The following is a 25,858-nucleotide window of genomic DNA, read 5'->3' as shown; positions in this document are numbered from 1 at the left end:
AAATGTCATGACAGCCACAGCCCTAACCCGGGTTCACTTAGCATGTTTATGCTGTACTGGGGCCTTATTAGGTCCCTGGAGGAAAGCGTTTGTGTGTCTCCAACACCTTTAATTGGTAGAATTCCTTAGTGTTTTGAACCTCATTGTTCCAGAGCCTTGCAAACAGGTAATAGCAGGACCCTCTGGTGTCAGAAACTTAACCAAGTCAAAACTAACATCATTAAAGAGTTGTCCACTTACCCTGTAGAGACAATATAGTCCCAGTGACATCAGTCACCGTGCACAGATAGAGTTTTGCTGATGTAAGATGCTCTTTAGGAATCATGCAGACTAAAGTGGATCATATATTTGATATATATTTTTTTGTCATCTAGCAAATTCTCTTACCCAGCGTGACATACAGGAGCAATTAGGGTTGAGGGCCTTGCTCAAGAGAACATTGGTTCAAATCCCTGGCCCAACATTTTAACTGCTAGAATATCTGCTGCCCGTTTTTGAGTTTTTTTTATTAATCTTATTTATATTATTTATTTTATGTTCATGTTCATAGGGCTCCCCTGCAAATGAGATCTTGGGTAATCATTTCAAAATAAGACACTTGCAGGAACTTTTAATTCAATTATAGACTTTTAATACAAGAGTATAGCAAGCTGCAGTGCTCCGCGGAACACACACCTTTTCCAGAGCCCTGGCTCCAGTATTTATCCACATATTGCATATGAGCCCATCCCACATGCAAATGAAGTTACATTCCAATCCGTGCATCCTGCTTGTTCAGCCCAATCACGCCCATACCTGCTTTCCGTCAGATTTATATTGATGACAAGACCCTTGCTTTGTTCCTGCACTTAGCTAAATGCATTCTTTTGTTTGTGTGTTATCTAGGATCAGCAGACTGTGTCTCCTCAGTTTCTAGCGTGTCCAGCTATAGTAAAAATACTATACATTCCTCTATTTTACAGGCCTATGCTTTGGCTCTGCACTTAGCTCAATGTGTTCCTTTGTATGTGTGTCTTTATGTCCTAAAAATATGCGAGCTATGTCTATTGGTCATCAGTTAGTCATTTGACTGACCCTCTCCTTTGTATATCCCTCTGGCCTTGGTATGTCCAGCTATCCTATGTGTCACCTTCCCTTCATGTGGTCTGTTTTTAGTGTTCAGCTATTCTATACGTCTATGGTCTCCTCTCCTATACAATAGAGTGCATTTGCCATTCTGGTAAAATGCATTGTCTAAGTGTATCTCTCTCTTGTGTTATAGTATTTATGCTCCTCCATATATGTCTTCTCCCAAATCAGCTCGGGGGGTTTGAACTTGCAACCTTCTGGTTACTAGTCGAATGCTCTAACCACTAGGTTACCCTGCTGCCCCGGACATACAATACAACAACACAATGAATCAAACAAGATATCAATAAATAACCAAGTTGATACAGTGGGGCAAAAAAGTATTTAGTCAGCACCCAACTGTGGAAGTTCTCCCACTTAAAAAGATGTGAGGCCTGTAATTGTCAGCATAGGTACACTTCAACTATGACAGACAAAATTTTAAAAAAATCCAGAAAATCACATTGTAGGATTTTTAATGAATTTATTTGTAAATTTTGCTGGAAAAATAAGTATTTGGTCAATAACAAGTTCTCAATACTTTGTTATATACCCTTTGTTGGCAATGAGGTGAAATGTGAAGACTTACAGAAAACAAGGTTTTCACACACTGTTGCTGGTATTTTGGCCCATTCCTCCATGCAGATCTCCTCTCGAGCAGTGATGTTTTGGGGCTGTTGTTGGGCAACACGGACTTTCAACTCCCTCCAAAGATTTTCTATGGGGTTGAGACCTGGAGACTGGCTAGGCCACTCCAGGACCTTGAAATGCTTCTTAAAGAAGCCACTCCTTTATTGCCCGGACGGTGTGTTTGGGATCATTGTCATGCTGAAAGACCCAGCCACGTTTAATCTTCAATGCCCTTGCTGATGGTAGGCTTTGTTGCTTTGGTCCCAGCTCTCTGCAGGTCATTCACTAGGTCCCCCTGTGTGGTTCTGGGATTTTTGCTCACTTGTGATCATTTTGACCCCACGGGGTGAGATTATCAGTGGTCTTGTATGTCTTCCATTTCCTAATAATTGCTTCCACAGTTGATTTCTTAAAACCAAGCTGCGTAACTATTGCAGATTCAGTCTTCCCAGCCTGGTGCAGGTCGACAATTTTGTTTCTGGTGTCCTTTGACAGCTCTTTGGTCTTGGCCATAGTGCAGTTTGGAGTGTGACTGTTTGAGGTTGTGGACAGGTGTCTTTTATACTGATAACAAGTTCAAACAGGTGCCATTAATACATGTAACGAGTGGAGGACAGAGGAGCCTCTTAAAGAAGTTACAGGTCTGTGAGAGCCAGAAATGTTGTTTGTAGGTCATCAAATACTTATTTTCCACCATAATTTGCAAATAAATTCATAAAAAATCCTACAATGTGATTTTCTGGATTTTTTCCCCCTCATTTTGTCTGTCATAGTTGAAGAGTACCTATGATGAAAATTACAGGCCTCTGTCATCTTTTTAAGTGGGAGAACTTGCACAATTGGTGGCTGACTAAATACTTTTTTGCCCCACTGTAATTAGAGTGAGAATATCAATAGGTGGTGTGTGTGTGTGTGTGTGTATAGGCAGAATATCAATAGGTGCTGTGTGTGTGTGTATAGGCAGAATATCAATAGGTGCTGTGTGTGTGTGTGTGTGTGTATAGGCAGAATATCAATAGGTGCTGTGTGTGTGTGTGTGTGTGTGTATAGGCAGAATATCAATAGGTGCTGTGTGTGTGTGTGTATAGGCAGAATATCAATAGGTGCTGTGTGTATAGGCAGAATATCAATAGGTGCTGTGTGTGTGTATAGGCAAAATACCAATAGGTGGTGTGTGTGTGTGTGTGTGTGTATAGGCAAAATATCAATAGGTACTGTGTGTGTGTGTGTATAGGCAAAATATCAATAGGTGGTGTGTGTGTGTAGGCAAAATATCAATAGGTGGTGTGTGTGTGTATAGGCAAAATATCAATAGGTGGTGTGTGTGTAGGCAAAATATCAATAGGTGTGTGTGTGTGTGTGTGGGCAAAATATCAATAGCTGGTGTGTGTGTGTGTGTAGTGCTGGTGTGTGTGTGTGTAGGCAAAATATCAATAGCTGGTGTGTGTGTGTGTATAGGCAAAATATCAATAGCTGGTGTGTGTGTGTGTATAGGCAAAATATCAATAGCTGGTGTGTGTGTGTGTATAGGCAAAATATCAATAGCTGGTGTGTGTGTGTGTGTGTATAGGCAAAATATCAATAGCTGGTGTGTGTGTGTGTGTGTGTGTGTGTGTGTATAGGCAAAATATCAATAGGTGGTGTGTGTGTGTGTGTGTGTGTGTGTGTGTGTGTGTGTGTGTGTGTGTATAGGCAAAATATCAATAGGTGGTGTGTGGTGTGTGTATAGGCAGAATATCAATGTGTGTGTGTGTGTGTGTGTGTGTGTGTGTGTGTATAGGCAAAATATCAATAGGTGGTGTGTGGTGTGTATAGGCAGAATATCAATGTGTGTGTGTGTGTGTGTGTATGTATAGGCAGAATATCAATAGGTGTATGTATAGGCAGAATATCAATAGGTGTGTGTGTGTGTATAGGCAGAATATCAATAGGTGCTGTGTGTAGGCAGAATGTATAGTGGGGTCCTAGATTGACAGCCTTGATAAAGTTGAGAAATAATGTATAAAATAAATTATTAGAACATTTGTTAAATATTATTTTATACTAATGCAAATTTCTCAAAAAAGTAAGGGTAAAATGATTGAGACTTCTTAAATATTCTTACAATAAAGTAGTCAAAAGGTTAGTATTTCGTACCATATTGCTAAAGGTGTAACCTAGCACGCAATGACTAAATCAAGCATGTGACTACAAACGTTTTGGATGCATTTGCAGTTTGTTTTGGTGGTGGTTCAGATTATTTTGTGCCCAATAGAAATGATGGTAAATAATGTACTGTTATTTTGGACTGTCGCTTGAGCTAAATAAGAATATAATATGTTTACTGTGGATTATAAACTGGATGTTTTCGAGCCCTGAATGCTAATTGGCTGACAGCTGTTTTATAGTGCCTTGCAAAAGTATTCATCCCCCTTGGCATTTTTCCTATTTTGTTGCATTACAACCTGTAATTAAAATAGTCTAAATTGGTGAAGTGAATTAAAAAATAATCATAATATGGAAAAGTGGTGAGTGCATATATTCACCCCCTCTGCTATGAAGCCCCTCAACAAGATATGGTGCAATCAATTACCTTCAGAAGTCACATAATTAGTTAGATTGCACACAGGTGGATTTTATTGAAGTGTCACATGATCTCAGTATATTTTCACCTGTTCTGAAAAGCCCCAGAGTCTGCAACACCACTAAGGAAGGGTCACCACCAATGAAGCGGCACCATGAAGATCAGGTCAGGGACAAAGTTGTGGAGAACAGATCAGGGTTGGGTTATAATTTTTTTTATCAGAAACTTAACATCCCACGGAGCACCATTTAAATCTATTATTTAAAAAAAAATGAAAGAATATGGCACCACAGCAAACCTACCAAGAGAGGGCCGCCCACCAAAATTCACGGATCAGGCAAGGAGGGCATTAATCAGAGAGGCAACAAAGAGACCAAAGATAACCCTGAAGGAGCTGCACATCTCCACAGCGGAGATTGGACGCGGCCTAACCTTTTTTTTTTTTTTTTTTTGCCATTTATCAATTTTCGAGTTAACGGAATGAGTAGCAGCTACGTTTGGCTACATATGGACCAGTAGTGGAATTCACGTGAGAGAGTAACGGTTAATGTGATTGGATGTTAATTATTTGAGGCTACCTGTATTTGACATTGTGTTGTTATTTCGCTGAACATTAGATGGTTGAATTTTTTATTTTTGGCAGTGAAACTAGGCTACTTAGGCGATTAAAAAAAATATATTAAAAAAACACACACACACACACACACACACACACACACACACACACACACACACACACACACACACACACACACACACACACACACACACACACACACACACACACACACACACACACACACATCACCCAAATATATAGCCCCATTGGAAATATATAGCCCCATGGTCTGTTTTAAAAATGTGAATCACAGTTTTATTTGGCGTACCCCCGACGGCATTGTGCGTAACCCAAGCAAGAGCATATCGATGGTAAAACAATAATTACACAACACCGAGGATGTTAAAATAAATGTATTTAATATTTTATTCTAAAACAGCCACACTGTTGTAATAGTGTGATGTGTAACTTCAGACACACTCTATTCTGAGTAAAATACCGTTTTTCATATGAGAATGCTAACATTCACATTTGCAGTGACAGGTCTACCAAAACCAAAGTGTGGATTGCAGTCACTCATTTGAGCAGTTCCTAGACTGCTTACAGGGCAATGGAACCAATATCTAAATGTATAACTTGCAGAACATTTACAGTTAAAGGATTAGTACCTTTTAAAGTCACAGTAAGAGTGCAGCCAAACAAAGCAAAGTTTGAAAATAGTCTGCGATTTAAAAGACTGTAGCACAGGAAATATTTAAAGGTTAGGATATACATGTACACTGCTCAAAAAAATAAAGGGACCACTTAAACAACACAATGTAACTCCAAGTCAATCACACTTCTGTGAAATCATACTGTCCACTTAGGAAGCAACACTGATTGACAATACATTTCACATGCTGTTGTGCAAATGGAATAGACATCAGGTGGAAATTATAGGCAATTAGCAAGACACCCCCAATAAAGGAGTGGTTCTGCAGGTGGGGACCACAGACCACTTCTCAGTTCCTATGCTTCCTGGCTGATGTTTTGGTCACTTTTGAATGCTGGCGGTGCTTTCACTCTAGTGGTAGCATGAGACGGAGTCTACAACCCACACAAGTGGCTCAGGTAGTGCAGCTCATCCAGGATGATACATCAATGCGAGCTGTGGCAAGAAGGTTTGCTGTGTCTGTCAGCGTTGTGTCCAGAGCATGGAGGCGCTTCCAGGAGACAGGCCAGTACATCAGGAGACGTGGAGGAGGCCGTAGGAGGGCAACAACCCAGCAGCAGGACCGCTACCTCCGTCTTTGTGCAAGGAGGAGCAGGAGGAGCACTGCCAGAACCCTGCAAAATTACCTACAGCAGGCCACAAATGTGCATGTGTGCTCAAACGGTCAGAAACAGACTCCATGAGGGTGGTATGAGGGCCCGAAGTCCACAGGTAGGGGTTGTGCTTACAGACCAACACCGTGCAGAATGTTTGGCATTTGCCAGAGAACACCAAGATTGGCAAATTCGCCACTGGCGCCCTGTGCTCTTCATAGATAAAAGCAGGTTCACACTGAACACGTGACAGTCTGGAGACGCTGTGGAGAACGTTCTGCTGCCTTTAACATTCTCCAGGATGACCAGTTTGGCAGTGGGTCAGTCATGGTCCAGAAGTTGGCGGATGCTTTAGTCCAGGTCTGGGAGGAGATCCCTTAGGAGACCATCCGCCACCTCATCAGGAGCATGCCCAGGTGTTGTAGGGAGGTCATACAGGCACGTGGAGGCCACACGCACTACTGAGCCTAATTTTGACTTATTTTAAGGACATTACATCAAAGTTGGATCAGCCTGTAGTGTGGTTTTCCACTTTAATTTTGAGTGTGACTCCAAATCCAGACCTCCATGGATTGATAAATTTGATTTCCATTGATCATTTTTGTGTGATTTTGTTGTCAGCACATTCAACTATTTAAAGAAAAAAAGTATTTAATAAGAATATTTCATTCATTCAGATCTAGGATGTGTTATTTTAGTGCTCCCTTTATTTTTTTGAGCAGTGTATAATTTCTACCTAAAAATACCTCTATTTCAATCACATATCAGTAGTAATGAAGGAATAAAGTCCACTAGATAAAAACTGTACAGTCTGACCAGCTCTTGTGTGTAGGCTACAGCTCCCTGTTTTATAATTAGTTTGTGAGTCTGACCAGCTCTTGTGTGTAGGCTACAGCTCCCTGTTTTATAATTAGTTTGTGAGTCTGACCAGCTCTTGTGTGTAGGCTACATCTCCCTGTTTTATAATTAGTTTGTGAGTTTGACAACTTTAGCTAAATATTTACAATACAACACTTCCTCACATCTTTGCAATAGTTCTTAAACAACAGTATTTGTGAAATGAATGTTAGATATATTTCCTTAAACATCCTTTGTTGTGTGCTTATTCTTTAACCATTGATATGCTCCTGGTCATTTTGAGAACTTCATCGTCTACCAATTACATTTACATTTAAGTCATTTAGCAGACGCTCTTATCCAGAGCGACTTACAAATTGGTGCATTCACCTTATGACATCCAGTGGAACAGCCACTTTACAATATACAATAGTGCATCTAAATATTTTAAGGGGGGGGGTGAGAAGGATTACTTTATCCTATCCTAGGTATTCCTTAAAGAGGTGGGGTTTCAGGTGTCTCCGGAAGGTGGTGATTGACTCCGCTGTCCTGGCGTCGTGAGGGAGTTTGTTCCACCATTGGGGGGCCAGAGCAGCGAACAGTTTTGACTGGGCTGAGCGGGAACTGTACTTCCTCAGTGGTAGGGAGGCGAGCAGGCCAGAGGTGGATGAACGCAGTGCCCTTGTTTGGGTGTAGGGCCTGATCAGAGCCTGGAGGTACTGAGGTGCCGTTCCCCTCACAGCTCCGTAGGCAAGCACCATGGTCTTGTAGCGGATGTGAGCTTCAACTGGAAGCAAATGGAGAGAGCGAAGGAGCGGGGTGACGTGAGAGAACTTGGGAAGGTTGAACACCAGACGGGCTGCGGCGTTCTGGGTGAGTTGTAGGGGTTTAATGGCACAGGCAGGGAGCCCAGCCAACAGCGAGTTGCAGTAATCCAGACGGGAGATGACAAGTGCCTGGATTAGGACCTGCGCCGCTTCCTGTGTGAGGCAGGGTCGTACTCTGCGGATGTTGTAGAGCATGAACCTACAGGAACGGGCCACCGCCTTGATGTTAGTTGAGAACGACAGGGTGTTGTCCAGGATCACACCAAGGTTCTTAGCGCTCTGGGAGGAGGACACGATGGAGTTGTCAACCGTGATGGCGAGATCATGGAACGGGCAGTCCTTCCCCGGGAGGAAGAGCAGCTCCGTCTTGCCGAGGTTCAGCTTGAGGTGGTGATCCGTCATCCACACTGATATGTCTGCCAGACATGCAGAGATACGATTCGCCACCTGGTCATCAGAAGGGGGAAAGGAGAATATTAATTGTGTGTCGTCTGTATAGCAATGATAGGAGAGACCATGTTAGGTTATGACAGAGCCAAGTGACTTGGTGTATAGCGAGAATAGGAGAGGGCCTAGAACAGAGCCCTGGGGGACACCAGTGCTGAGAGGGCGTGGTGAGGAGACAGATTCTCGCCACGCCACCTGGTAGGAGCGACCTGTCAGGTAGGACGCAATCCAAGAGTGGGCCGCGCCGGAGATGCCCAACTCTGAGAGGGTGGAGAGGAGGATCTGATGGTTCACAGTATCGAAGGCAGCCGATAGGTCTAGAAGGATGAGAGCAGAGGAGAGAGAGTTAGCTTTAGCAGTGCGGAGCGCCTCCGTGATACAGAGAAGAGCAGTCTCAGTTGAATGACTAGTCTTGAAACCTGACTGATTTGGATCAAGAAGGTCATTCTGAGAGAGATAGCGGGAGAGCTGGCCAAGGACGGCACGTTCAAGAGTTTTGGAGAGAAAAGAAAGAAGGGATTCTGGTCTGTAGTTGTTGACATCGGAGGGATCGAGTGTAGGTTTTTTCAGAAGGGGTGCAACTCTCGCTCTCTTGAAGACGGAAGGGACGTAGCCAGCGGTCAGGGATGAGTTGTTGAGCGAGGTGAGGTAAGGGAGAAGGTCTCCGGAAATGGTCTGGAGAAGAGAGGAGGGGATAGGGTCAAGCGGGCAGGTTGTTGGACGGCCGGCCGTCACAAGACGCGAGATTTCATCTGGAGAGAGAGGGGAGAAAGAGGTCAGAGCACAGGGTAGGGCAGTGTGAGCAGAACCAGCGGTGTCGTTTGACTTAGCAAACGAGGATCGGATGTCGTCGACCTTCTTTTCAAAATGGTTGACGAAGTCATCTGCAGAGAGGGAGGAGGGGGGGATTCAGGAGGGAGGAGAAGGTGGCAAAGAGCTTCCTAGGGTTAGAGGCAGATGCTTGGAATTTAGAGTGGTAGAAAGTGGCTTTAGCAGCAGAGACAGAGGAGGAAAATGTAGAGAGGAGGGAGTGAAAGGATGCCAGATCCGCAGGGAGGCGAGTTTTCCTCCATTTCCGCTCAGCTGCCCGGAGCCCTGTTCTGTGAGCTCGCAATGAGTCATCGAGCCACGGAGCGGGAGGGGAGGACCGAGCCGGCCTGGAGGATAGGGGACATAGAGAGTCAAAGGATGCAGAAAGGGAGGAGAGGAGGGTTGAGGAGGCAGAATCAGGAGATAGGTTGAAGGTTTGAGCAGAGGGAAGAGATGATAGGATGGAAGAGGAGAGAGTAGCGGGGGAGAGAGAGCGAAGGTTGGGACGGCGGGATACCATCCGAGTAGGGGCAGTGTGGGAAGTGTTGGATGAGAGGGGAAAGGATACAAGGTAGTGGTCGGAGACTTGGAGGGGAGTTGCAATGAGGTTAGTGGAAGAACAGCATCTAGTAAAGATGAGGTCGAGCGTATTGCCTGCCTTGTGAGTAGGGGGGGAAGGTGAGAGGGTGAGGTCAAAAGAGGAGAGGAGTGGAAAGAAGGAGGCAGAGAGGAATGAGTCAAAGGTAGACGTGGGGAGGTTAAAGTCGCCCAGAACTGTGAGAGGTGAGCCGTCCTCAGGAAAGGAGCTTATCAAGGCATCAAGCTCATTGATGAACTCTCCGAGGGGACCTGGAGGGCGATAAATGATAAGGATGTTAAGCTTGAAAGGGCTGGTAACTGTGACAGCATGGAATTCAAAGGAGGCGATAGACAGATGGGTAAGGGGAGAAAGAGAGAATGACCACTTGGGAGAGATGAGGATCCCGGTGCCACCACCCCGCTGACCAAAAGCTCTCGGGGTGTGCGAGAACACATGGGCGGACGAAGAGAGAGCAGTAGGAGTAGCAGTGTTATCTGTGGTGATCCATGTTTCCGTCAGTGCCAAGAAGTCGAGGGACTGGAGGGAGGCATAGGCTGAGATGAACTCTGCCTTGTTGGCCGCAGATCGGCAGTTCCAAAGGCTACCGGAGACCTGGAACTCCACGTGGGTCGTGCGCGCTGGGACCACCAGATTAGGGTGGCCGCGGCCACGCGGTGTGGAGCGTTTGTATGGTCTGTGCAGAGAGGAGAGAACAGGGATAGACAGACACATAGTTGACAGGCTACAGAAGAGGCTACGCTAATGCAAGGAGATTGGAATGACAAGTGGACTACACGTCTCGAATGTTCAGAAAGTTAAGCTTACGTAGCAAGAATCTTATTGACTAAAATGATTAAAATGATACAGTACTGCTGAAGTAGGCTAGCTGGCAGTGGCTGCGTTGTTGACACTACACTAATCAAGTCGTTCCGTTGAGTGTAATAGTTTCTACAGTGCTGCTATTCGGGGGCTAGCTGGCTAGCTAGCAGTGTTGATTACGTTACGTTGCGTTAAAAGAACGACAATAGCTGGCTAGCTAACCTAGAAAATCGCTCTAGACTACACAATTATCTTTGATACAAAGACGGCTATGTAGCTAGCTATGTAGCTAGCTACGATCAAACAAATCAAACCGTTGTGCTGTAATGAAATGAAAATGTGATACTACCTGTGGAGCGAAGCGGAATGCGACCGGGTTGTTGAGTGCGGAAGTTCTATTCGGTAGACGTTGGCTAGCTGTTGGCTAGCTAGCAGTGTCTCCTACGTTAAGGACCACAAATAGCTGGCTAGCTAACCTCGGTAAATTAAGATAATCACTCTAAGACTACACACTCTAAACTACACAATTATCTTGGATACGAAGACAGCAAAGACAACTATGTAGCTAGCTAACACTACACTAATCAAGTCGTTCAGTTGAGTGTAATAGTTTCTACAGTGCTGCTATTCGGTAGACGGTGGACGTTTGCTAGCTGGCTAGCTGCTGGGCAGATAGCAGTGTAGACTACGTTAGGACGACGAAATACGATAATTACGCAATTATCTTTGATACAAAGACGGCTATGTAGCTAGCTAAGAAGAAATTGCTAAGATTAGACAAATCAAACCGTTGTACTATAATGAAATGTAATGAAATGTAATGAAAAGTTATACTACCTGCGGACCGAAGTGCGGATGCGACCGCTCGCTCCAACCCGGAAGTGACAATGGCATGTCCAACTTATTGTGTGAGATTACCCTGCTCACTCAAAACATTTACTAATCATTTCAAAAGTATAAATGACTCTCACTTTAGATTAGGGACTGCAAAAATATATGATTAGTACTAATGATTAGTAAATGGTTTAAATATACAAAATCCAATGACTCATTTAATACATAATTTAAAAGGTATTTATAAATGTGAGAATACCTAGCTTACTAACATTTAACAAATGTGGGAGTAATGATTAATAAATGGTGATAAAACTGTAAAAGCCTGTAAATGTTATTATAACGTGTTTGTCTGAAGCCTGATTCACACAATCACACTGTTTACTGTTACAGTACAGTATTTAGACTTTGTATTATAGGTGGTCCTTGTGCCCAGGGTCTGGGGGCTACCGTTGAAGCTGTTGAGGGCTATCTTCATTAAATGGCTAATCGTGAATTATTCCAAAAGATGTAATTTTTTTCTTGAAATGTTATTTTATAAGTGCTTTTGAGATGATTGATTCAACTAAATGAAATGGAAATACATTTAGTCTTTTTGTTTAAATCAGAGAACAACACACCAGAAAAGGAAAACAACATTAAGGGACGATTGGGTCAGAATACAGTTTGGTTGTTCTGATGTCTGACAAATAGTATTTGTTCCCATGATGTAACTGAGACAGTCTCCCTCAACTTGAAGAAGTACTATTCATAATTTAATTCAGATGGACATTTCTAAACGTCTATAGAATGTTCATATAGAACGCCACTATTCATTTTGACTGCATGTGCTCTAGTGCATACCCCATACTGCTCTACAAAGGCAAAACACAGTAACTATGTAATTTATTTTACTGCAAAATCTGACTTCAAAGTCTTTTTCTGTCTAGACAGACACCAGATGGCCGCCTCGCTTCGCGTTCCTAGGAAACTATGCAGTTTTTTGTTTTTTTTTACGTGTTATTTCTTACATTAGTACCCCAGGTCATCTTAGGTTTCATTACATACAGTCGAGAAGAACTACTGAATATAAGATCAGCGTCAACTCACCATCAGTACGACCAAGAATATGTTTTCCGCGAAGCGGATCCTGTGTTCTGCCTTACAAACAGGACAACGGAATGGATCGCATGCAGCGACCCAAGGAAACGACACCGAAAAAGAGGGAAACGCGGCGGTCTTCTGGTCAGACTCCGAAAAAGGGCACATCGCGCACCACTTCCCAGCATTCTTCTTGCCAATGTCCAGTCTCTCGACAACAAGGTTGATGAAATCCGAGCAAGGGTGGCAATTCCAGAGGGACATCAGAGACTGCAACGTTCTCTGCTTTACGGAAACATGGCTTACTGGGAAGACGCTATCCAGGGCGGTGCAGCCAACGGGTTTCTCTACGCATCGCGCCGACAGAAACAAACATCTCTCTGGTAAGAAGAGTGGCGGGGGCGTATGCCTCATGACTAACGGGACATGGTGTGATGATGGAAACATACAGGAACTCAAATCCTTCTGTTCACCTGATTTAGAATTCCTCACAATCAAATGTAGACCGCATTATCTTCCAAGAGAATTCTCTTCGATTATAATCACAGCCGTATATATTCCCCCCCAAGCAGACACATCGATGGCTCTGAACGATCTTTCTTTAACTCTTTGCAAACTGGAAACCATTTATCCGGAGGCTGCATTCATTGTAGCTGGGGATTTTAACAAAGCCAATCTGAAAACAAGACTCCCTAAATTTTATCAGCATATCGATTGCGCAACCAGGGGTGGTAAAACCTTGGATCATTGTTACTCTAACTTCCGCGACGCATATAAGGCCCTGCCCCGCCCCCCTTTCGGAAAAGCTGACCACGACTCCATTTTGCTGATCCCTGCCTACAGGCAGAAATTAAAACAAGAGGCTCCCACGCTGAGGTCTGTCCAACGCTGGTCAGACCAAGCTGACTCCACACTCCAAGACTGCTTCCATCACGTGGACTGGGACATGTTTCGTATTGCGTCAGATGGAAATATTGACGAATACGCTGATTCGGTGTGCGAGTTCATTAGAACGTGCGTCGAAGATGTCGTTCCCATAGCAACGATAAAAACATTCCCTAACCAGAAACCGTGGATTGATGGCAGCATTCGCGTGAAACTGAAAGCGCGAACCACTGCTTTTAATCAGGGCAAGGTGTCTGGCAACATGACTGAATACAAACAGTGCAGCTATTCCATCCGCAAGGCTATTAAACAAGCTAAGCGTCAGTACAGAGACAAAGTGGAATCTCAATTCAATGGCTCAGACACAAGAGGCATGTGGCAGGGTCTACAGTCAATCACGGACTACAAGATGAAATCCAGCCCAGTCACGGACCAGGATGTCTTGCTCCCAGGCAGACTAAATAACTTTTTTGCCCGCTTTGAGGACAATACAGTGCCACTGACACGGCCTGCAACGGAAACATTCGGTCTCTCTTTCACTGCAGCCGAGGTGAGTAAGACATTTAAACGTGTTAACCCTCGCAAGGCTGCAGGCCCAGACGGCATCCCCAGCCGCGCCCTCAGAGCATGCGCAGACCAGCTGGCCGGTGTGTTTACGGACATATTCAATCAATCCCTATACCAGTCTGCTGTTCCCACATGCTTCAAGAGGGCCACCATTGTTCCTGTTCCCAAGAAAGCTAAGGTAACTGAGCTAAACGACTACCGCCCCGTAGCAACCTGACACCCTAGACCCACTCCAATTTTCTTACCGCCCAAATAGGTCCACAGACGATGCAATCTCAACCACACTGCACACTGCCCTAACCCACCTGGACAAGAGGAATACCTATGTGAGAATGCTGTTCATCGACTACAGCTCGGCATTCAACACCATAGTACCCTCCAAGCTCGTCATCAAGCTCGAGACCCTGGGTCTCGACCCCGCCCTGTGCAACTGGGTACTGGACTTCCTGACGGGCCGCCCCCAGGTGGTGAGGGTAGGCAACAACATCTCCTCCCCGCTGATCCTCAACACGGGGCCCCACAAGGGTGCGTTCTGAGCCCTCTCCTGTACTCCCTGTTCACCCACGACTGCGTGGCCACGCACGCCTCCAACTCAATCATCAAGTTTGCGGACGACACAACAGTGGTAGGCTTGATTACCAACAACGACGAGACGGCCTACAGGGAGGAGGTGAGGGCCCTCGGAGTGTGGTGTCAGGAAAATAACCTCACACTCAACGTCAACAAAACTAAGGAGATGATTGTGGACTTCAGGAAACAGCAGAGGGAACACCCCCTATCCACATCGATGGAACAGTAGTGGAGAGGGTAGCTAGTTTTAAGTTCCTCGGCATACACATCACAGACAAACTGAATTGGTCCACTCACACTGACAGCGTCGTGAAGAAGGCGCAGCAGCGCCTATTCAACCTCAGGAGGCTGAAGAAATTCGGCTTGTCACCAAAAGCACTCACAAACTTCTACAGATGCACAATCGAGAGCATCCTGGCGGGCTGTATCACCGCCTGGTACGGCAACTGCTCCGCCCTCAACCGTAAGGCTCTCCAGAGGGTAGTGAGGACTGCACAACGCATCACCGGGGGCAAACTACCTGCCCTCCAGGACACCTACACCACCCGTTGTTACAGGAAGGCCATAAAGATCATCAAGGACATCAACCACCCGAACCACTGCCTGTTCACCCCGCTATCATCCAGAAGGCGAGGTCAGTACAGGTGCATCAAAGCCGGGACCGAGAGACTGAAAAACAGCTTCTATCTCAAGGCCATCAGACTGTTAAACAGCCACCACTAACATTGAGTGGCTGCTGCCAACACACTGTCATTGACACTGACCCAACTCCAGCCATTTTAATAATGGGAATTGATGGGAAATGATGTAAATATATCACTAGCCACTTTAAACAATGCTACCTTATATAATGTTACTTACCCTACATTATTCATCTCATATGCATATGTATATACTGTACTCTACATCATCGACTGCATCCTTATGTAACACATGTATCACTAGCCACTTTAACTATGCCACTTTGTTTACTTTGTCTACACACTCATCTCATATGTATATACTGTACTCGATACCATCTACTGTATGCTGCTCTGTACCATCACTCATTCATATATCCTTATGTACATGTTCCTTATCCCCTTACACTGTGTATAAGACAGTAGTTTGGAATTGTTAGTTAGATTACTTGTTGGTGATCACTGCATTGTTGGAACTAGAAGCACAAGCATTTCGCTACACTCGCATTTAACATCTGCTAACCATGTGTATGTGACAAATAAAATTTGATTTGATTTGATATTCGGATCAACTGGTTTGTTCCTGTGTCAGGAAACTAAATACCACATTAATCAGATAATATAACTGGCCATTACAACAGATCAATTTTGTAGGGCTGCAAAATGTCAACTTCAACTTCCCTACTGTCAACTTTCCTACACACTGGCCAGCTGACATGTGGTCATGTCTCCTGAGGTTGTGGATTATGGTCCAAACTAAGCACTAATCACTCAAAACTGTTAGTCTGCACAGTTATCCTGTTTCCCATGTAAAATAGCCTTTGAATGACCAAAACAATGCTATATATTCCCAGTTTTCCCCCCATATATTTTTCCATTAAAATGATCAGTTGAGAAAATGTACCTTTGCTCTCATCTCTAACTACCATTAAGACTGAAGGACAGGCTAGGTGGGCAGAGGAACATCCAATCCTGTTAAACATTACATCATCAATTATTTGTTTATCTAACCATTTGTTCATTTGTGTGCTCAAGTGTGTGTTTGCATGCAGAGAGACTCCGGAGAGGGTGGAGTTTCTGTCAGTAACTTAGGGATAAATAGACAGGCAGAGCTCAGAGTTTGTCAGAAGACGGACCTGACAGGGTCACACACAGGACCAAGCAGGAGCAGCAGGACCTCAGGCAGCATTTTTACTTTTTAATACAAATGGAGAAACATGAAGATGTTCAATACTGTCTTAAAGACAGAAACTCTTCTTGCAGAAAGGCTTTGCTATCGACATCTATCTACATAACACTGTACCTCTTCTTGTCATTGATTTCAGCAGTTACAGTATTTTTGAACCTACTGGTGATAATCTCCATCTCTCATTTCAAGCAGCTTCACACTCTAACCAACCTGCTCATCCTCTCTCTGGCTGCGTCAGATCTCCTGGTGGGACTGATTGTGATACCAATAACAACAGTAGCAGTAATGGAACCATGCTGGGGTTTTGGGGAATATTTCTGTGTGTTTTATTTCTACATTGCTTGTTTATGTACTTCTTTATCTCTGGGCAATTTGGTCTTGATATCTATTGACCGCTATGTTGCTGTGTGTGATCCCTTATTGTACCACTCTAAAATAACAATAGCAAGAATGATGTGTTGTATATCCATTACCTGGTGGTGTTGTATCATATACGATGTTGCTATTGTAGAACACTTTGTAAATGTACAGGTACCCAGTAGGTGTTTGAATGAATGTTTTATTGTTGAAGGAGTAACCTGGGTTAATATCATTGACCTTTTATTTTCAATGGTTGTCCCGTGTTCTATTATTCTATCACTTTATATGAAAATCTTTGTGGTGGCCAGATCACAGTCCAGAAAGATGTTTTCAAAAGAGGCTGCCTGTGTGTCTGGTGGTAAAACTGTACAGGCAAATAAGTCTGAGAGAAAAGCAGCAAAAACTCTTTCTATTGTTGTTTTCAACTATTTCATTTGTTGGATTCCATTTTTGTTCACAAATATGTTTTCTTTTCCAAGTGACAATTTATCATTTATCATCAGCTTTCTGCCACTTGTTAATTCCTTAATTAATCCAATCATTTATGCTTTCTTTTATCCTTGGTTCAAAGTGACAGCTAAACATATTTTAACTCTGAAGTTAAGGCGTTCTTAGTTCCTATATTTATATATATTGTTTTTTTATCTACAAGCATTGGTTGGATATAGTTGTGTTAAACAATTGCTCTAATTGCTTCTTTCATGTAACAATACACTGACATTACTTTCAGTATCTCAGTATTGTCATTATAGATACATGTGGTTTTGATACAGAATGATTTTGCTGGATTGGAATGACTTGGAGAAGGCATTAGAAGGCACAAGCTTGTTTTTACAAAAGACATTGTAGTCATTTTGGGTTAAAAATTCCAATACCAAAATCTGTGGTTGTTCCATGTTATTTAATGATACATAGTATGCAAGTATTCTAAAATTACATTTGGAGGTGTCATATGTTGTTTATCATTGTCCTCTAGTTACTGCATTGGGACACAATGCCTTCAACAAGTGTAGTAAAGGGTGTCGTATATGCCCTATAGACCACGGCTAAGAGTTGTTTTTGTGCCTGGAGTGCCTGGATACAGCCCTTAGCCGTGGTATATTGGCCATATACCACTAACCCCTAAGGTGCCTTATTGTTTTTATAAACCGGTTGCCAACACAGCAAGGAAAGGAAGACACATCTAAATTGAAAATGTTGCTTTTAAGAAATAAATTCATAATAAATACATTCCACCATGCAAACTAGTTCAGACAAAAGTTGTGTTGCTAGACTGGTAACATAGCTAATGTTAGCTAGCCTGTAGTAACATAGCTACAGGCTAGCTAACATTAAATGTATGCAAAAACAGAGCATTAGCGCTACTTCTACAGTGACCAACACATGCCAATTATTTATTTATGTTGCCATTTAATGTGCACAAACAAAAAAATTGCCCCATTTTATTGTTGGCTTGCCCAATGATGTTGTTTTGTTTCCTCCACTCTGCTGGAAATGTAGCCATTCTTTTAGCTGGGGGAGTTTCTGCTGTTTCGCTTCCAGATTTGACCTCTTGTAACTTTGAAGAGAGGTTTTGGATCAGTGTCCTCTGACAGACATTATTTTTCGTGCCTCTAGACCGGCATCCGACAGATTCTGGATACCTAAAAGGGTCCTAAAATTCAAAATCAAATAGCTAAATGATCCATGGTCGTACGTTAAAAAAAATGCATATGTTAGTTTATTAACCCCCAAATGCTTAGCCTTTTAGAGGTTTTAAACATACTTGAAGCAGCTCGCTTACAAGCCATGGTGCAAGAAATTGTGTGCCCTATAGGAAATCTCAAAATGTGCAGAAATACCCTTAGAAATAGATTTTCATCTGGTGCATTATACTAGGCCATCTGTGTTAGTGGGCTATATCAGCCAATGGGCTAGATGTAGTTTGAAGAGAGCAGAGTAGGAGAGAGAGGACACTTGCACTTTCTCTTGCACTACAGTATGTTTTGCATATAGCCTACTAAAATTGTCCTACTTCTAGGAGCAGGACAATTTTCAGAGGAGACAAATATGGATGGTGAATATTTATTTCTAGGCAATGTAGTAAACTATAGCTTAGACATACTTAGAAAATACATTTCTTTGGATAGACAACTGTCCCGTACATCTCTGCACATGCATAGGATATAGCCTACTCTTTTTAATTGAGACCACACGCACACCTGATCTCACATGCCCAACAGGGAGAGGAGAGGTATGGCTACTGAACTTGAAGCAGCAAGAATTATTAAAGTGGACACTAGCTAGTAAAAAATTGGCCTTTTGCTAAATTAGCCATGGAAGGAGACTTAATTATCCGTACTAGCCAATGATTATAACAGTGATTTTGATCAAACCATAAATTAATACACTGTGCCCCTTGCCTGAGAGGATGGAAGTTCAATATGTAATGTAGCTAGATTTAGAATTAGATGTTAACTAGCTGGCTTATCGTTTCCTATGAAATAAAGTTCAGCTAGCAAGCAAGCATTTTAGCCAGGTAGCTTTGGACAACAAACACTAAAAGGGTGTACTTAATGCATTCGGGATTTTAACGTGTACATCTTGGTGGGGCAAACTTAACACATTTTTTGAGATGCATGCCAGCGAAGCCACTACACAACACTAAACAATACATTAATTGCACTATAACGTTGACAAACGATGCCCACAAACCGTTGGGGCCTACATAAAGCTGTCCAGACAGCGGAGCTTTCCTTCCAGCACCATGGAGTGAATCCTTACCATCGCTACACCTGGCTATCAGAGGAGCCTCATCTGGCAGCAAAAAAGGTTATTTCAGCCCCAGTGCTTCTACACCTGCATTGCTTGCTGTTTGGGGTTTTAGGCTGGGTTTCTGTACAGCACTTTGAGTTATCAGCTGATGTACGAAGGGCTATATAAATACATTTGATTTGATTTGATTTACCTTTTAAAAACCATAGCTGATATCACTGACTTGCTTATATCATATATCATGCTTATATCATAGTACATAGTCCATCGGTAAATAGCCCACCCAATTTACCTACCTCATCCCCATACTGTTTTTATTTATTTACTTTTCTGCTCTTTTGCACACCAGTATCTCTACCTGCACATCTGATCATGTAATGCAGGTGAATGAGGACCCAAAAGCGACTTTACAGAAACAGAGTTTATTCCAAGTCAAAACAGGAAAACTGAAACCCTCTAGTCAGTAGAGGGGAACAACTGGAGATGCGACCACAGACTGCGGGTCGCTTCGGGAAGGCGCAGGCCGTAGCTGAACTAGACACCTGCTCACACGCAGCATCTGAAGAAGGCAAAAACACGACAGGACGGAACGAGGAAACAGAACAGCAAACAATGATCCGACAAGGACAGAAGCGAAAACAGAGAGAGAAATAGGGACTTAATCAGAGGGAAAATAGGGAACAGGTGAGAAAGAGTAAATGTAGTTAGGAGAATGAGGAACAGCTGGGAGCAGGAACGGAACGATAGAGAGGGAGGGGGAGAGAGGGATAGAAAGAGGGAAAGAACCTAATAAGACCAGCAGGGGGAAACGAATAGAAGGGGAAGCACAGGGACAAGACATGACAATCAATGACAACATGACAGTACCCCCCCACTCACCGAGCGCCTCCTGGCGCACTCGAGGAGGAACCCTGGCGGCAACGGAGGAAATCATCAATCAACGAACGGTCCAGCACGTCCCGAGATGGAACCCAACTCCTCTCCTCAGGACCGTAACCCTCCCAATCCACTAAGTACTGGTGACCACGTCCCCGAGAACGCATGTCCATGATCTTCCGTACCTTGTAAATAGGTGCGCCCTCGACAAGAACGGGGGGGGGAGACGAACGGGGGCGCGAAGAAAAGGCTTGACACAGGAGACATGGAAGACTGGGTGGACGCGACGAAGATGTCGCGGAAGAAGCAGTCGCACTGCGACAGGATTGACGACCTGAGAAACACGGAACGGACCAATAAACCGCGGAGTCAACTTGCGAGAAGCTGTCGTAAGGGGAAGATTACGAGTGGAAAGCCACACTCTGACCGCGACAATACCTAGGACTCTTAATCCTACGTTTATTGGCGGCTCTCACAGTCTGCGCCCTGTAACGGCAAAGTGCAGACCTGACCCTCCTCCAGGTGCGCTCACAACGTTGGACAAAAGCCTGAGCGGAGGGAACGCTGGACTCGGCGAGCTGGGACGAGAACAGAGGAGGCTGGTACCCAAGACTACTCTGAAAAGGAGATAGCCCGGTAGCAGACGAAGGAAGCGAGTTGTGAGCGTATTCTGCCCAGGGGAGCTGTTCTGCCCAAGACGCAGGGTTTCTAAAAGAAAGACTGCGTAATATGCGACCAATTGTCTGATTGGCCCGTTCTGCTTGACCGTTAGACTGGGGATGAAAACCGGAAGAGAGACTGACGGAAGCACCAATCAAACGACAGAACTCCCTCCAAAACTGTGACGTGAATTGCGGACCTCTGTCCGAAACGGCGTCTAACGGGAGGCCATGAATTCTGAACACATTCTCAATGATGATTTGTGCCGTCTCCTTAGCGGAAGGAAGCTTAGCGAGGGGAATAAAATGAGCCGTTTAGCGGACTACAAAATGAGTCGTTTAGCAGAACGGATGTACTCAAGGTTCTTATGGTCAGTCCAAACGACAAAAGGAACGGTCGCCCCCTCCAACCACTGTCGCCATTCGCCTAGGGCTAAGCGGATGGCGAGCAGTTCGCGGTTACCCACATCATAGTTGCGTTCCGATGGCGACAGGCGATGAGAAAAATACGCGCAAGGATGGACCTTATCGTCAGAATGGAAGCGCTGGGACAGAATGGCTCCCACGCCCACCTCTGAAGCGTCAACCTCGACAATGAATTGTTTAGTGACGTCAGGAGTAACAAGGATAGGAGCGGATGTAAAACGCTTCTTGAGGAGATCAAAAGCTCCCTGGGCGGAACCGGACCACTTAAAGCACGAAGACTGTTCCAAATAGAGCAAAAATATCTGGTGGAAACAGCTATGTTATTGTATTGTAATGTCTATTGCCCTCAGCTATGTTCAGACTGTTGTTGTCCATGTTTGCTGTGTTTTAGGGTGCTGTGAAAAAGGTTGGAACTTCATTTCTAGGGGGTTCTGATGCTTCTAGCTTGGAGTTGCATTTTTGATAACATATCTACAGTATTTCACTTTTTATTGTGTATAGTATTGCTTACTAGGTGAATGCTGTAACCACTCTCTCTTCAAATCAGGGCTGATTGGAAAAAGCTGCTTAAAACAGGACATTTCTTTGTACACCCTGACGAAGGCTGTGAAGCCGAAAAGCGGCAGAGTTTTAAAACTTTGTTTCCATTGAAAATGCCAATACTAAAGGCATTTTAATGAATTATATGAAGAGTGCCTTGGTCCTCCTTTCTTTTTGAAGTCGTCCAAAGTCGTAAATCAATCAATTATTTTATTTTTTATGGCCAAATGTCAGATCAATGTCCTTCGGCCTCTGAATATCACAGGGAAAACATACATATATCCTTGTGTTCAGCATGGATCTTTACTGCACAGAATACAACTTGTTACTAGCACAAAGTTCAAGGTCAAATTGACTTCAGATCACTATTCCTCAGTGTCTGAGCATCATAGGGACATCATGATATCAATGTGATCAGCATGGTTGCACCATTCTTGTGCATGAAGCAGCTTGTTTCAAGGACAAAAGCGTTCAATAATTACATAGACCAAGGTCAAGGTCAACTTGCTGGGTTAAACTGACCCAGAACATCACGGATGTCACTATTTTAGCCCTTCCCTTATGTTCCAGTTCAATCCCTTCAAATTGACCCGGAACACAAATGAAGGGCTAAAGACCACTGTATTGGGACACTGGTTCTCCATGAGGTGGACCCCTGGTCCTCCAATAGATTATTGAGAGGTAAGGCAATCATGTAGAACATGTGATAAGTCACCTATAATACCCCACAATGCACCAGAATGATTTGAACTGACTCACTGTGTTAAGCGTATCCATGAATGTTCTGCTTTGACCTTTCCAGGGTCTGGTGTGAACCCCTGGGCACCCACCACATGCCCAAGGTAAGTGACCTGCCTCTAGAACAGGTGACACTTTAGGGGTTATAGTTTCAATCCATGGCTCCAGAGGTGGTCAAACACTCCCTCCATGTGGGTCAGGTGGGTTTACTGAAGGTTTCTCAAGATCTTTTTTTGCATCCTCTGACAAGGTATCTAGAGGATATTATACTGTACATCAAGTATTTAGAATATCATTTAATGTTAATATAAAGTGGATGGCCATATAAACCATATATTCATGAGTGAGCCATGAACAGTACCTAGTAATGCCTTATGTTATAAAGCTGAACATGCAGCTGGGTCAGCAAAACGCATTGCCAGCAAAACGCAGGGCCAGCAAAACGCAGGGCCAGCAAAACGCATGGTCAGCAAAACGCAGGGCCAGCAAAACGCAGGGCCAGCAAAACGCAGGGCAAGCAAAACGCATGGTCAGCAAAACGCATGGTCAACAAAACGCAGGGCCAGCAAAACGCAGGGCCAGCAAAACGCAGGGCCAGCAAAACGCAGGGCCAGCAAAACGCATGGTCAGCAGGGCCAGCAAAATGCATGGCCAAATGATGAAAACAGTAGCCTAAACATCATTATAAGCGCAAAAGTGTGCTTGAAATCGATATATGTTGATAGTGAAAATCAGTACGAAAGCAGTAATGGAAAGTATTCAGACACCTTCAACAACAACAAAAATATGTTACAGCCTTATTCTAAAATGGACTAAATAGTTGTTTCCCCTCATTAATCTACACAAAATACCACATAATGACGAAGCAAAAACAGGTTTAGATATTTTTGCAAGTTTACTAAAAACCAAAAACGTAAATATCACATTTACACAAGTATTTAGACTCTTTACTTAGTACCTTTAAGCACCTTTAAGCACCTTTGGCAGCAATTAGACTCAAGTCTTCTTAGGTATGATGCTACAAGCTTGGCACACCTGTATTTGGGGAGATTCTCCCATTCTTCTCTGCAAGCCCTGTCAGGTCGGATGGGGAGCGTCTCTGCACAGCTATTTTCAGGTCTCTCCAGAAATGTTTGATCAGGTTCAAGTCCGAGCTCTGGCTGAGCCACTCAAGGACATTCAGAGACTTGTCCCGATGCCACTCCTTTGTTGTCTTGGCTGTGTGCTCGGGGTCGTTGTCCTGTTGGAAGGTGAACTTTCAGTCTGAGGTCCTGAGCACTCTGGAGTCGGTTTTCATCAAGGACCTCTCTGTACTTCGCATTCTTCATCTTTCACTCGATCCTGACTCATTTTCCAGTCTCTGCCACTGAAAAACATCTCCACAGCATGATGCTGCCACCACCATTCAGGCCAAAGAGTTCAATCCTTTCATCAGACCAGAGAGGAACTCTGGAGCTCCGTCTGTGTGACCATCGGGTTCTTGGTCACCTCCCTAACCAAGACCTTTCTCCCCCAATTGCTCAGTTTGACTGGGCGGCGGTGGTTCCAAACTTTTTCCATTCAAGAATGATGAGGCCACTGTGTTCTTGGGGATCTTCAATGCTGCAGAAGGATGGAGGCCACTGTGTTCTTGGGGATCTTCAATGCTGCAGAATGATGGAGGCCACTGTGTTCTTGGGGATCTTCAATGCATTTACATTTACATTTAAGTCATTTAGCAGACGCTCTTATCCAGAGCGACTTACAAATTGGTGCATTCACCTTATGACATCCAGTGGAACAGTCACTTTACAATAGTGCATCTAAATCTTAAAGGGGGGGTGAGAGGGATTACTTATCCTATCCTAGGTATTCCTTAAAGAGGTGGGGTTTCAGGTGTCTCCGGAAGGTGGTGATTGACTCCGCTGTCCTGGCGTCGTGAGGGAGTTTGTTCCACCATTGGGGGGCCAGAGCAGCGAACAGTTTTGACTGGGCTGAGCGGGAGCTGTACTTCCTCAGTGGTAGGGAGGCGAGCAGGCCAGAGGTGGATGAACGCAGTGCCCTTGTTTGGGTGTAGGGCCTGATCAGAGCCTGGAGGTACTGAGGTGCCGTTCCCCTCACAGCTCCGTAGGCAAGCACCATGGTCTTGTAGCGGATGCGAGCTTCAACTGGAAGCCAGTGGAGAGAACGGAGGAGCGGGGTGACGTGAAAGAACTTGGGAAGGTTGAACACCAGACGGGCTGCGGCGTTCTGGATGAGTTGAAGGGGTTTAATGGCACAGGCAGGGAGCCCAGCCAACAGCGAGTTGCAGTAATCCAGACGGGAGATGACAAGTGCCTGGATTAGGACCTGCCCCGCTTCCTGTGTGAGGCAGGGTCGTACTCTGTGGATGTTGTAGAGCATGAACCTACAGGAACGGGCCACCTCCTTGATGTTGGTTGAGAATGACAGGGTGTTGTCCAGGATCACGCCAAGGTTCTTAGCGCTCTGGGAGGAGGACACAATGGAGTTGTCAACCGTGATGGCGAGATCATGGAACGGGCAGTCCTTCCCCGGGAGGAAGAGCAGCTCCGTCTTGCCGAGGTTCAGCTTGAGGTGGTGATCCGTCATCCACACTGATATGTCTGCCAGACATGCAGAGATTCGCCACCTGGTCATCAGAAGGGGGAAAGGAGAAGATTAGTTGTGTGTCGTCTGCATAGCAATGATAGGAGAGACCATGTGAGGTTATGACAGAGCCAAGTGACTTGGTGTATAGCGAGAATAGGAGAGGGCCTAGAACAGAGCCCTGGGGGACACCAGTGGTGAGAGCACGTGGTGAGGAGACAGATTCTCGCCACGCCACCTGGTAGGAGCGACCTGTCAGGTAGGACGCAATCCAAGCGTGGGCCGCGCCGGAGATGCCCAACTCGGAGAGGGTGGAGAGGAGGATCTGATGGTTCACAGTATCGAAGGCAGCCGATAGATCTAGAAGGATGAGAGCAGAGGAGAGAGAGTTAGCTTTAGCAGTGCGGAGCGCCTCCGTGATACAGAGGAGAGCAGTCTCAGTTGAATGACTAGTCTTGAAACCTGACTGATTTGGATCAAGAAGGTCATTCAGAGAGAGATAGCGGGAGAGCTGGCCAAGGACGGCACGTTCAAGAGTTTTGGAGAGAAAAGAACGAAGGGATACTGGTCTGTAATTGTTGACATCGGAGGGATCGAGTGTAGGTTTTTTCAGAAGGGGTGCAACTCTCG

The 25,858-nt window shown here is 44.5% G+C and overlaps 1 protein-coding gene across 1 annotated transcript; it reads left to right on the top strand.

Moving 5' to 3' along the window:
- Positions 1–4,454: 4,454 nt before the first annotated feature.
- On the top strand, positions 4,455–18,984 carry LOC123991425 (trace amine-associated receptor 13c-like). The gene is made up of 3 exons (XM_046293054.1): positions 4,455–4,465; positions 16,153–16,183; positions 16,479–18,984. Exons 1-3 carry the CDS (start codon positions 4,455–4,457, stop codon positions 17,262–17,264), a joined length of 828 nt encoding a protein of 275 aa, XP_046149010.1. The 3' UTR covers positions 17,265–18,984.
- Positions 18,985–25,858: the final 6,874 nt, after the last annotated feature.

Source organism: Oncorhynchus gorbuscha, linkage group LG01, assembly GCF_021184085.1.
Source record: "Oncorhynchus gorbuscha isolate QuinsamMale2020 ecotype Even-year linkage group LG01, OgorEven_v1.0, whole genome shotgun sequence".
Taxonomy (NCBI): Eukaryota; Metazoa; Chordata; class Actinopteri; order Salmoniformes; family Salmonidae; genus Oncorhynchus; species Oncorhynchus gorbuscha.
The sequence above is the reverse complement of the archived record's forward strand: the minus strand, read 5'-3'. Positions and strand labels throughout refer to the sequence as shown.